The sequence below is a fragment of the Helianthus annuus genome, chromosome 11, assembly GCF_002127325.2.
Source record: "Helianthus annuus cultivar XRQ/B chromosome 11, HanXRQr2.0-SUNRISE, whole genome shotgun sequence".
NCBI classification, from domain to species: domain Eukaryota; kingdom Viridiplantae; phylum Streptophyta; class Magnoliopsida; order Asterales; family Asteraceae; genus Helianthus; species Helianthus annuus.
In genome coordinates this window covers 165,839,706-165,851,883 of record NC_035443.2, presented here as the reverse complement: position 1 = coordinate 165,851,883, position 12,178 = coordinate 165,839,706, and the positions used below count along the sequence as shown (strand labels likewise).

Sequence of the window (12,178 nt, the reverse complement as noted above, 5' to 3'; positions counted from 1 at the left end):
AGCCATGCATGGCACTTGATTGGAGCATTTGGAGGCAAGACCAGCTGTTTACAACCCAAAATCGGACCCAAATCAGCCCCAAATACGATTTCTGTCGCTGGCAGACCCACGCGGCCCGCTTGGGCTTTACCAGGCGGGTCGCCTGACCCCTGGTTCAGCCAAACAAGTTTCATTCTTGGCAGAAATGGTCCCTGAGCTTGCGTGCGATGTTTCGGCTGCTTAATTTGACCCGTAAACCCCCAAACTTGGTTTTTAAGAACCTTAGGACTTTTACCAACATGGAAATGTCCTCGGAACATTTTGCGCTCAACCGAAAAGCCCTGAAATTCGACGTTGACGCTTTTAGTCCTTCAAGTACGGTTTTGGCCATAACTTTCTCATACGTTGACGAAACTTCATGAAATTTTTACCACATATTCTAGTGAGTATATTTTAGCTATACAAACCTTCGGGTCTGCCAAAAGTTCACTCAGAGGTATAAATTAAACATGTTGACACTTTTGGCCCCTATAGTTTGAAATACTTCACTTTTGTGCAATTTCCGCGTCGTATGATCCATGAACCATCCGTTTAAGGTTATAAACATTATGTGGGGTTATCATAGAGCCTATTTATCCATTGTTGACACTTTGGACCCTTACGTTCCATAGTTTTCACTGTTTGTCACTTTTAGTCCCTCTAAAGTATGTTTTCGCATAACGGAACCTTATGACACGTGTCAAGACATTATTGGACGAAATTTTTCGAGGTGTTACAATCATAGATCTTGACATAAGCTTGTTTCTATCGGTACAAGGGTTAAAAGGTGAAACTCTACCACACGAAAGACATGAACTTGTGTAAAAGTATTTTGACTTGTAAAATAGTATTTAAAACTAGCGGATCTACGGATCTGCAAGTGGTATTTTTGTAAGACCAAGTGTCGAGAAAATCATGTTTTATAAAAGTCGTATGACACACTAACAAATATGATTTTTACAAACTACAAGTGTATAAACACTTATGAAACGAAAGATCCGACAAAGTAACAATTTTTATAAAAGTTGTCGGGAAGTTGTAAAGAATGATTTATTCTAAAAACGGGGTTTTTACAAGATTAAACTATTTTACACATAGATCCACCAAATATAAGGAGATCTACACAATAGTTTTCGGAAAAACTACAAGTTCATGTAATAATACGATTTACATACTAGTCAGCAAGTTTGATGTGTTGAAATTAGTTTGATGTGTCGGAAATTGTTTGATTGAATCAAGAAATTGTTGAAGTGATTTTGTAAAAGAAAATGATACGCTTGAAAGCGTGGCCACCTCCAGTTACAGGGGAAACTCTGGCGAAATTTTTCTAAAATCTAACACTTAGAATTATTTACAAGTGTTAAACTATTTTTGAGATGTTTTCAAAATATATTTCGCCATGACTTTATTTATTAAATAATAATCGGAGGTGGGATTTTCACAAAAACTAAACGTGATAAATATTTATTCGATAAATATATTTTTCACCACACTGTTTATGATTATTTTGTGAAAATATATAAATATTATTTTTAGAGTAAAAATAATATTTACAAACGTTGACGAACCCAAAATAATACAAACGCTTACACGACGAACATATAAGTTACACCGGTAATTATTATTACCACTTAACCGTTAAAACGTAACTTACGCTTTATACGGAAATATTCATAAACGCGTATTTTGTCAACGTATTATTTTGGAAAGTATTAAGTGAAGAGAAAATATAATATTTTTGAGAAAAATATTTATATTTTGGAATGAGAAGTAAAAATATATTAAGTGGGACTTAATGAGATGATACAAATACACATGTATTAAATCCCCCATCCTTGGGAAGGAAACTAAATACCAAGTATATACAAGGAACGGTTGTCTAACCGTTTCCCAAAACCTAAACTATAAAGCTAAGGCACGGCCATCCGTCTAATAGAATTAGCACATGTAGGTCGTTGCACAGCTGCCTGAGATTCGGAGTACTTGGTATAGCGACGCACTGACTGTGAGTTCATGTCCCCCTTTTCTCTTAACTGTTTTCAGTTTTCTAAACTGCGGGGGTGAAATACATGTTACAATGGTTATGATTACTTTATACATGGTATGGTTAGCGTAAGGAGGGTTACTTTTAGATCATGTGAATGGGTAGACGGAAACTTGAGGTCATTAATCCTCAGGGTAGGACCGAGGGGCAGGAGCGGTAGATCTATTTGGGTGTAGCGAGCCCAGTCCCAGGTCCAGCATAACGGACCTTGGGATGACTTTGTTCCCGACGCATAAATTTGCTAGGTTTGAGCCTTCCTACTTGCATTTCACACATATCAATGGCCTTGCAAACCATTGGTGATCTCTTTTTCCTTATTTGCTACATACCAGGGTTTTTGATAAATACAATGGTTTATTTACTCACTTTCGCATGAACTCGCTCAACATTATTGTTGATTTTTCAACTTACATGTATTTCAGGGAATTAAAGATCTGGCACGGTATGGCATGTTTTCCGCTGCATTAGTCACCGAGGTCATCCAGGGTTTGGGGAATGTGACTCTTTCCTGGACAAGTCACAGTCCTTAAAACCATGTTTATGTTATGTTTGGGTTTGTAATGTTTGAACAAGTTTATGGTTGTTAGGGTGTTATCCCGTTAAGAAAATGTTTGGATATTTTTATTTTAATGGATGATCTTGCATATTTTTAATTTATATAGCTTTGTTATGATTAAGCTATGGTATTAAGAAGTTACACCAAATTAACCACGCTTCCGCAAGGGCATGGTGTGACACCATCGGCCTCCAAGCAATTTTAAGCTCCATCGGCCTCCAAACTATTTTAAAACTTCTATAATAAAATTACTTTTTATTAATATTTTTTTCTTTTATTTAACTTTTAGTTTTACTAATATCTAATAATTACGTTCATTTTTTCAACTTTTAGTTCTTCTTTATTATATTACATTATCATAGATGTTTTCATTTGTTATTTTGTTATTAGAATTCTTTATTTTTATAATTACTTTTAAGTATATTTTGTTTTTCACTTATCCGAACAAGTTATATATAGTTGTTTAATTTCTTTACCGTGAGGTACCCTGCCCCCATATTGTTTGAACAATATTAGTATCGATACCATGTGGGTGTTTGGCATTCCTTCTCAAAATGACTTATTAACTTATATAAGTCATAAGTGAGAAGTCAGAAATTCTGACTTCTCAAAAATGACTTCTCTCTCACACACACACAATCCTCTAAAATAAGTTAACCCACACAATCAAAAAACAACTTATTAACTTTTATAAGTTAATAAGTCATAAGCTGCTCTAAAATAAGCTAACCCAAACACCCCATATGCGTTTCTATGCTTTATCGACATCTATACTATATAATAAAAGAAACCTGTTTTGGGACACTTGTCATTCTCTCATTTAATTGATCAAAATTATTAATAATACTAAAAATAATAATATTTAATCTAAATTAATAAAAAATATTATTATTAATAACATTTAATCAAATCTAAAATCTAATCAAATACAAATTTTTAGAGTAAGTCCTTTTTGAGTCCTTGTGGTTTATGTATCTTAACCATTTGAATCCAAAAAACAAACTTGTCTTGATTTGAGTCCCTGTGCTCTCTAATTTTAACCATGTGAGTCCCTGTGGTCTCTAATTTTAACCATTTGAATTCAAAAACCAAATATTTCTAATTTGAATGTTGTTTACGTTTTGGATTCAAATGGTTAAAATTAGAAATCAAATGGACACAAATCAAGACAAGTTTGGTTTTTGGATTCAAATGGTTAAAATACACAAACCACAGGGACTCAAAAAGGAATTTACTCTAAAAATTTGTATTAGATTAGATTTTAGATTTGATGAAATATTATTAATAATAATAAATTGTATTAATTTAGATTAAATATTATTATTTTTAGTATTATTATTAATAATTTTAATCAATTAAATGAGAGAATGACAAATTTCCCAAAACAGGTTTCTTAAGAAAGAGCTTTACTAAATTTTTATTATCAATAATATTTAATCAAATCTAATAAGAATTCATACGAATTCCAAAGTTGATATTAACTTTCAAACAATTAAAAAAAATCCGCCTAACATCACAAATGTTTCTGTTAAATTCGATTAATTAATTTGTTCAACAATCACTATTATCTTTATCATTCAGTACGGTTAACCGATTTATCATAATACAACCTCCCACCTATTCAATCATATGATTTTTCAATCTTATTTGAACTAAATAAATAAAGATTAATATTCAGTCTTGTCCTACTTTAAATATAAAAAAATCTGTTAGTTCAGATTAATATTCAATCTTATCCTACTTTAAATATAAAAAAATCCATTAGTTTTTTTAAATATATTTTTTTATTATTTGGTATATAAAATCATATTTATTCAACCTATGTAATACACGGGGGTTTTTAAAAATATAATATTTTTTTTATTATTTGGTAAACAATGTTACATTTATTCAACCCGTGTAATACAATGGTTTTAAATATATATTTTTTTTTATTATTTGGTATATAATTACATTTATTCAACCCGTACAATACATATGGTTCTTATACATATAACTTATTTTATTATATAATATATAAAATTACATTTTTTTAACTCATGCAATAAAGAAGTCTTTTAAAAAAATAATATTTTATTATTTGGTATATAAAATTCATTTATTTAACCCGTGTAATATACGGGGTTATAACCTAGTAACGATATAAAGTTAGTTGCTATAGCAAAGTGGCGTTGCGAATTACCTTTTTTTTTTTATTAAATAATAAAACCACGAGTTCAACAAAAACAGTTTTTATTTTCACATTGCACTTCTTCCTTCGTGTACATAATAATCAAATCGGGGGTAGTATCGGAGCACACGTTTCCGGTAACCCCACTATCTCCCTCCGTCACTACCATTGCATCTCATCGTATCGGACCATCTATTCATTCGATCGATTCACCATCACAACCAATCAACAGCCTGTGACAAATATGTTCAAGTTCTGGTAACCCATTTCATGTCTTATTATTCTTTCTTACAATTCAATTTAGGGTTTCTGCGTGGTTAAAGTTAAATTAGGGTTTATGCGTTTACACGAATGATAAATTTAGGGTTTCTGTGTTCAGGTTCGTTTAGTTGACAAGTTTCATTGATCTCTTGGTTAGATTTGTTTTAATTTAGTCATGTTACTTTATTTGATAATTTATTACTTTTGTTGATTGTAATTGCTTTTCAAGTTGAATTTGAATGATATTAAGTTGTTAAAATTATTCCTTTCAAAAAAAAAGTTGTTAAAATTATGCTTCATTGCATTTATGTCATTACATTTGTATGTCGACCATAAGGTAGTGTTCGTTTCGTGGAATATAATAGAAGTGGAAATTGAAATTGCATTGGATTTTAAAGAATTCATTTGAAATCCTGTAATGTGTTTGGTTGGCATAATTGTCGATGAAATTGAAATGTGAAATATGTAAAATGGCATAACTACCTTGACATGAAATCGCGTATTGTGTTCAAGGGATTTAGATTCAATTCCTTGTTGAAACGAACAACATAAGGAATGGAATCTGCGTTACAATTCCATCTGGATTTCATTTCATTTCATTATGTGAAATGAACATTACCTAATATTAGGCTAGTTTTGTACCTATATGTAGTTATCAATTTATCATCAAAGCAGTTAATGCGGTAAAAAAATCGGATATCGATCAAGGACCGATATTTAAGACATCGATAATCGCGGTGGGATATCGGTAATCTTAATATCATGCGAATTTATATATATATATAGCAATTTAACACTAACAATATTGTATACTCCCCTACCATCAACAAATTAACCGTTTGCAAGTAGGAACTGATTAAGACTTAAAACACTAATAGCAGCAATAAGGAGAAGGACGAATGGTAGAACTAATAAGAAAAGTACTGATATCGGGAGAATTAGTGATATATCGGTCAATATTGCCGATAATATCGGTACCGATATTTCGCACCGATATCTCACCAGGGACCAATAACTGATATGTCACCGACAGCGGATATTAACTAGCATAGGATAGAGAGGCTGCTTCTAGTGAGACCCACGGCCAGGGGCGTAGCTTTGTGGGGGTCAGGAGGGGCGCCCGACCCTCCGAACTTTTCGCTCAGTAGTGTTCGGTATGTAGTTTTCGTATAAAATTTTTTAGGTATATACGTTTTCGACCCCCCGATCGGAAATCTCAAGCTTCGCCACTGCCCACGGCTCCACAAGAAACAATAGACAAACAAACAGTATCAGAAGAAACAAAAAAGTTAAACATACACAATATGTAGAGACCTAATGTAACCCTATTGGTACACAACCTATGTTTAATAGATGAACTACATATAGTATTCTTCGTTAACTTAACGGTACTTCCGGCTTTGCAACATTAAAGTATTAATTGCTGTTAACTTTCAGGTGTTCTCAAGAGCAAGGTGATCCGAGGCCACAGGAAGTTACTACAAACTCATGGTATCCTCCATGTGTTAGTTCACCGAGTTCATCCCGCCCCGGTACGCCTAATAGCACCAACGCTAGCACTTACACGCAAAGGGTTGGAGAACGGCCTCACGTTTCTCCCACAGAGGCTGCTGGCATCATTGTATATCTAAAAGATAAAAGGTACACTTTCTATCAATCAGACCATGTTTGTTAAATATTTTATCTTTTTAGAGTAAAATTATATATTTGTCCCCGAGGTTTGGCCAGTTTTTCGACTTTCGTCCAAAGGTTTATTTTTATGTATTCATTGTATCTTGCATTATTTGATTGATTTAGTGTTGATGAGCTACGGAAGCTTTTATCAGACCCGGAGGCCTATCGACAATTCTTGCTTTCAATTGATCCAGTAAGAACTCAGAACAGTGTAAGCACCAAACTAATTGTTCAGCATTTTTTATTTAATCTTTAGCTGTTTATTTTTATATTTATACATTTGTATTTTTTTTTTTTTTGTAAATCAGGTAAGAGATGAACTTAGGAATGAAACTCTGCAGCTTGCTAGTAAGTTTCTCCGTTCACGTGTAAACTTTTTGTATGTGTATCCGTTTTCTACTTCACCTGAAAAAGTTGGAAACAACTTAACAAGGGGTAAAAAGGGAAAGTGAAATGCAAAGTTAGTTGTAATAGACGCTAGAGGTGATGATTTGAGCGTTTTATCGTTCACTTACGAATGGGTAGATTTGGGTTCGGTTTTATACTTTTATCTCCGAGGGTTCAAATACTCAAATGACTCAAATGGTCAATATTGTTTTTTTTGAAGTTTTCGATTATTGGCATGATAATATTGTTGTGGTTATAACTAATGTGTTAAATTGTTAATTATTTATGAGACAGTTGTCGGTCACAAAATTAGGAATAGTGTAAGTACACGGATGGTCCAGTGGTTTACCAAAATTTTGGATTTGGTCCCTAGCTTTTCAAAAGTACACGGATGGTCCTTGTAGTTGGCATTTTGTAATGCATTTAGTCCCTAACTTTGCCTTAAAGTACATGGATAGTCTCTATGGTTTACTGAAATTTTGGATTTGGTCTCTAGCTTTCCAAAAAAGTACATGGATGGTCCCTGTAGTTTGCATTTTGTAACGCATTTAGTCCCCACCTTTTCCTAAAAGTACATGGATGGTCCCTGTAGTTTGCATTTTGTAACACATTTAGTCCCCACCTTTTCCTAAAAGTACATGGATGGTCCCTGTGGTTTGAACTTTGTAACGCATTTAGTCCCTCTCTTGAACCTGTTGAAACCTTTAGATTTGTTAGCTAGGGACTAAACGTGTTCCAAAGTGCAAAACCATGGGTACCATCTGTCCACTTTTGAAAAGCTGGAGACCAAATCCAAAATCCTGGTAAACCACAGAGACCATCCGTGTACTTTACTCATATGTATATTTTCTGGGATGAGTAAATATGGGTTTTTATTATATGTTTGTTTATGCAGGGGCTAACTTGGAAAAAGAACCCCAGATCACCGAATTGAGAAACCAGGTGAGATTTCATGTAGTCAAATTTATAACGACCGCCAAATGTACCATCACAGATGTGATAATAATGATATAAATATATAGAAAAAGTGTATCGTACAAAATGCCTTAACGTACGAAGCGTATGCTATGGCAAGTTCGCATGTTATAACCCCAGAAAGGAAATCTCACATGTTGAAAAAAACCAAAGATCGCATGTTAAAAAAAATATCGCATGTTAAAAAAAATTGCATATATGCTGAAAAAAACCAAAATCACATGTTCAAAAAAAATAATCGCATGCTGATACTGCATCTCGTACGCAGCTAAGGGTGCAAACGAGCCGAGCTTAAACGAGCTCGAGCTCAAGCCCGAGCCTAAAAACAAGCTCGTTTAGTAAACGAGCCCGAGCCCGAGCCCGAGCTTCGCTTATCGAGCTCGACCCGGCTCGCGAGCCTAATCGAGCTTTCTATTTATATATTTTTTTATTAATATATTAAACATATATTTATATGATAATAATTACCATTTATATAAATATAAAAAATAACTAAATTATATGTATAATAATAATTATAATTAATATAAATTAATTAAAAAATACTAAATGAGTCGAGCCCGAGCCGAGCTTGAGCTTGAAAAATTGCCTTCGAGCCAAGCTCGAGCTTCAGAAATAAAGCTCGAGCTCGAGCTTTCATATGTTAAACGAGCTCGAGCCTGGTCGAGCTCGGGCTCGGCTCGTTTGCACCCCTACGCAGTGTACGTTAAGGCAATTTGTACAATAACTGGCCTCTAAATATATAATTGGTGATTGCTTTAGATTAACCGTAAAAGCTGTAGAGCTATAACCTCAAAACAAACTCAAGCTTTTGGCTGATTCTTGTGGTACAGTGCATGATCATAAGAACAAGCGAGCTAGCATCCGCTCAAGAAAAGCTGAACGATCTCACCAAGCGAAAAGCCAAGATCCTTAAATCTTACTCCTCTGGTTCCTTGCTTCACAAGCTACAAGGTAAACATGCTCTTTTATAACAACCCATATAGGTCGAAATTAGGTAACTATTATTAACAAATCCTATGTTTTGTTCAGAGTCGATGAATAAAACCGATGAAGAATCTGAAACGCTCCACCAGCAGCTTCTTGATAAAGAGATTGATCTTGCGACATTTGTTCAGAAGTACAAAAAGTTACGTGTTGTTTACCATAAACGGGCTCTCACCCATCTTGCAGCCAAGACTTCTTTAGTCGGTTGACCGTTATTTTTATTTAAATTGTAACATTTGAACGTGAAAATTATTTATATCTCATTTTTTAAACAAAAAAAATATAAAATAAATAAATTTGGTGTGTTTATATGTAGCTTAACTAGGTGTTGCCCCGCCCGCGTTGCGGGGCGATGACCGAATAATTCTTAACCAATTAAGAAAACAGTATCATAGTTTTGCTAGAAAGAAAAAGTAAAAAGAGTGTTAGGCAGCTCCTTGGTACGATTTTTAGCTGAGGGCAAAGTCATATTTTTATATTTACTTGGGGGAAAAATCAAATTTTTTTCCTGAGGGTAAAATCCTAATTTTTAGCTAGCAGAAAACCATATTTTTATTTTGCACTGGGGGCAAAAAAACGTAATTTTGAATCGAGGGTGATATCGTAATTTTGAACCGAGGAGAAAATCGTAAATTTTAGCTGGGGGCAAAAGCATAATTTTATTTTGAACTGAGGGCAAAGATGTAATTTTAAACTGGGGCAAAAACCGTAATTTAAAAGTGAGTATAAAATAATAAAATGGTGTAAAATCGTAATTTGAGTCGGGGGAAAAACAAAATTTTATTTTGAACCGGGGCGAAAACGTAATTTTGGCTGAGGGTAAAAGCATAATTTTTTTTACCGAGGGCGAAATCGTATTTTCGGCCTCCAACAAGTAATTTATGGGGGAAAATCATAATTTTGAATCGAGGGAAAAATTGTAATTTTGAGGTAGGGGAAAACCATAATTTTATTTTTAGCTAGGGGCAAAAAAGAAATTTTAAACTGAGGGTGAAATCGTAATTTTGAACCGGGAGAAAAATCGTAATTTTGAGCTGGGGGCAAAAGTATAATTTTATTTTGAACTTGGGGTGAAGACGTAAATTTAAATTGGGGGCAAAACCGTAATTTTAAAGCGGGTATATAATAAAAAGCTGAGGGTAAAATCGTATTTTTTTAACCGATGGAAAAATCGTAAGTTTGAGCTGCGGGCAAAAGGGTTATTATATTTTTTAGTTGGGAGAAAAATGTAATTTTAAACTGGAGGCAAAACCGAAATTTTAAAGTGGATATAAAATAATAAAATAGTTGGTCCAAAAGATGAGGGGCGACCGTCCATTTCGACCAATGGCAGGGAAACACTATTCCCTGGTGTTTGTATATGTTGAATAAAATAAAATAATGTGTTGCGGAGAAGAGTATACGGAGGAACATTTTGAAATCATGAACAAGATTTTTGTGTATTATTATATTGTTATTTTAATAAACAAACACCAAAAACGGTCTGTTATTTATTTGATATTATTTATTTATGTTTGGTTACATACATATATGTATAAAGAACGGTTTAAACTAGGGCTGTTTATGTTTCGAGCTGAGTTAGGGTAAGTTCAGGCTTGGCTTGATTATAAATTGAGCTGGCTCAGCTCGACTCGAATTTGAAATCGAGCTGAAAATCTAAGCTTGAGTTTGGCTTGATTTTAAACCGAACTGGCTCGACTTGGTTATCAACAGTAAGTTTATTTTATAATAATATACTTCTTTAATGTATTGATTTCACTTCTTATTCTTTTATAACAAACATGAGTATGAGGTTGTGTTATTTTTTTTTACATCGCAGTATAAATTTTGTTAACAAAGGAATTGCATTCAAGTTAGAGTTTTGTTTTGGTATCGTAGGCTATACGGGTGTCGGTACGTTGACTAACAAAACAAATTTTGTATGAACAACATCGGTACCGTATTCGTTTTTTTTATGTTTTTTTTAACATATGTACATGACTTTTTTTTTGTTTTCTCTTTTGGTTGTTATAGCGAACATTGGTATCACAACAAACCGAACCAAACTACTACCACTATTACAATATCAAGCATTAGACGGTGTTCAAGTTTAAGCCGGTGTTAAAATGGAACACCGTCTAATAAGACTTGATTTTAAACCGGTGTGCTTTAACCGTCTTAAAATCCATATCACCCCGTCTAAAAATATGTTTTGTAATAGTGTACCAACCGAATTCACACCTTTTATTATCCCACATATATTATAAAATTATTTACCAATAGGGGTGTAATCCCCTGCGAAGCCTAAGTTTATTTTTTTCGTTTAAATATTTTTATTGTTCTAACTAATTTTTAGCACGTTTTTTTCTTTTATAAGTTTCGATGTTTTATTAAATTCTGAGCATATGCCGGTGCGATGTACCTATTTTTATCTTCATTCCCCTTTTTTTAAATCGAGTTGTGGGTAGTAATTTACAAGTAGTCGAACTACAGAGGTAAATGTTATTATAGGTAGCTCGCTTTTTTTTTTTTCTTTTCTAAAGTCATGTCTTTACCCTTTCTTTTATGTCATTGTGACATGTTTGTTTTTGTTTACGTCTATATATAAATTGTTTTTGAAACTAATGTACAAGTAATCGAATCATAAATCTACGTGTTATCAAAGCAATTATATTTTTTTTGTATAATAATATAATGTAATTTTTTATAAATTTTCGAATATGACGTTACGACGTGCTTATTATTTTTGTTTCAATAAAGTATTTTTTTTTTCCAAAATTGAATTGGCCAAATATAATTAATTTTTTTCATTTACCATGACGAACCGAACCAACACCTTTCGAAGTATCAATATTCGTTTTTATAGTTTTAGATATAAATTTATTTGAAAATAAAGTTGTATTCACACAATAGAGCATCTTTTGGAATCGTAACTCGTAAGTTATATAACGATTGCATGCCATACCAATTCGTGACGTCGAGAACATATATCATCCGAACAATATCCGTATCACTACTGGTTATATCATCGTGTGCTGGTATCGTACTCATTCCACAACATGCACAAAATTTAACTAATTATTATTATCAAAATAGAAAAAGTATAATTCGAATCAGCATGAACATA

The 12,178-nt window shown here is 33.1% G+C and overlaps 1 protein-coding gene across 1 annotated transcript; it reads left to right on the top strand.

The window, feature by feature from the left end:
* Positions 1-4,856: 4,856 nt before the first annotated feature.
* On the top strand, positions 4,857-9,387 carry LOC110890952 (vacuolar protein-sorting-associated protein 37 homolog 1). The gene is made up of 7 exons (XM_022138595.2): positions 4,857-5,046; positions 6,487-6,690; positions 6,847-6,934; positions 7,032-7,071; positions 8,006-8,052; positions 8,919-9,039; positions 9,118-9,387. The coding sequence occupies exons 1-7, from the start codon at positions 5,033-5,035 to the stop codon at positions 9,279-9,281; spliced, it is 678 nt and encodes a 225-aa protein (XP_021994287.1). The 5' UTR covers positions 4,857-5,032; the 3' UTR covers positions 9,282-9,387.
* The last annotated feature ends 2,791 nt before the right edge of the window (positions 9,388-12,178 follow it).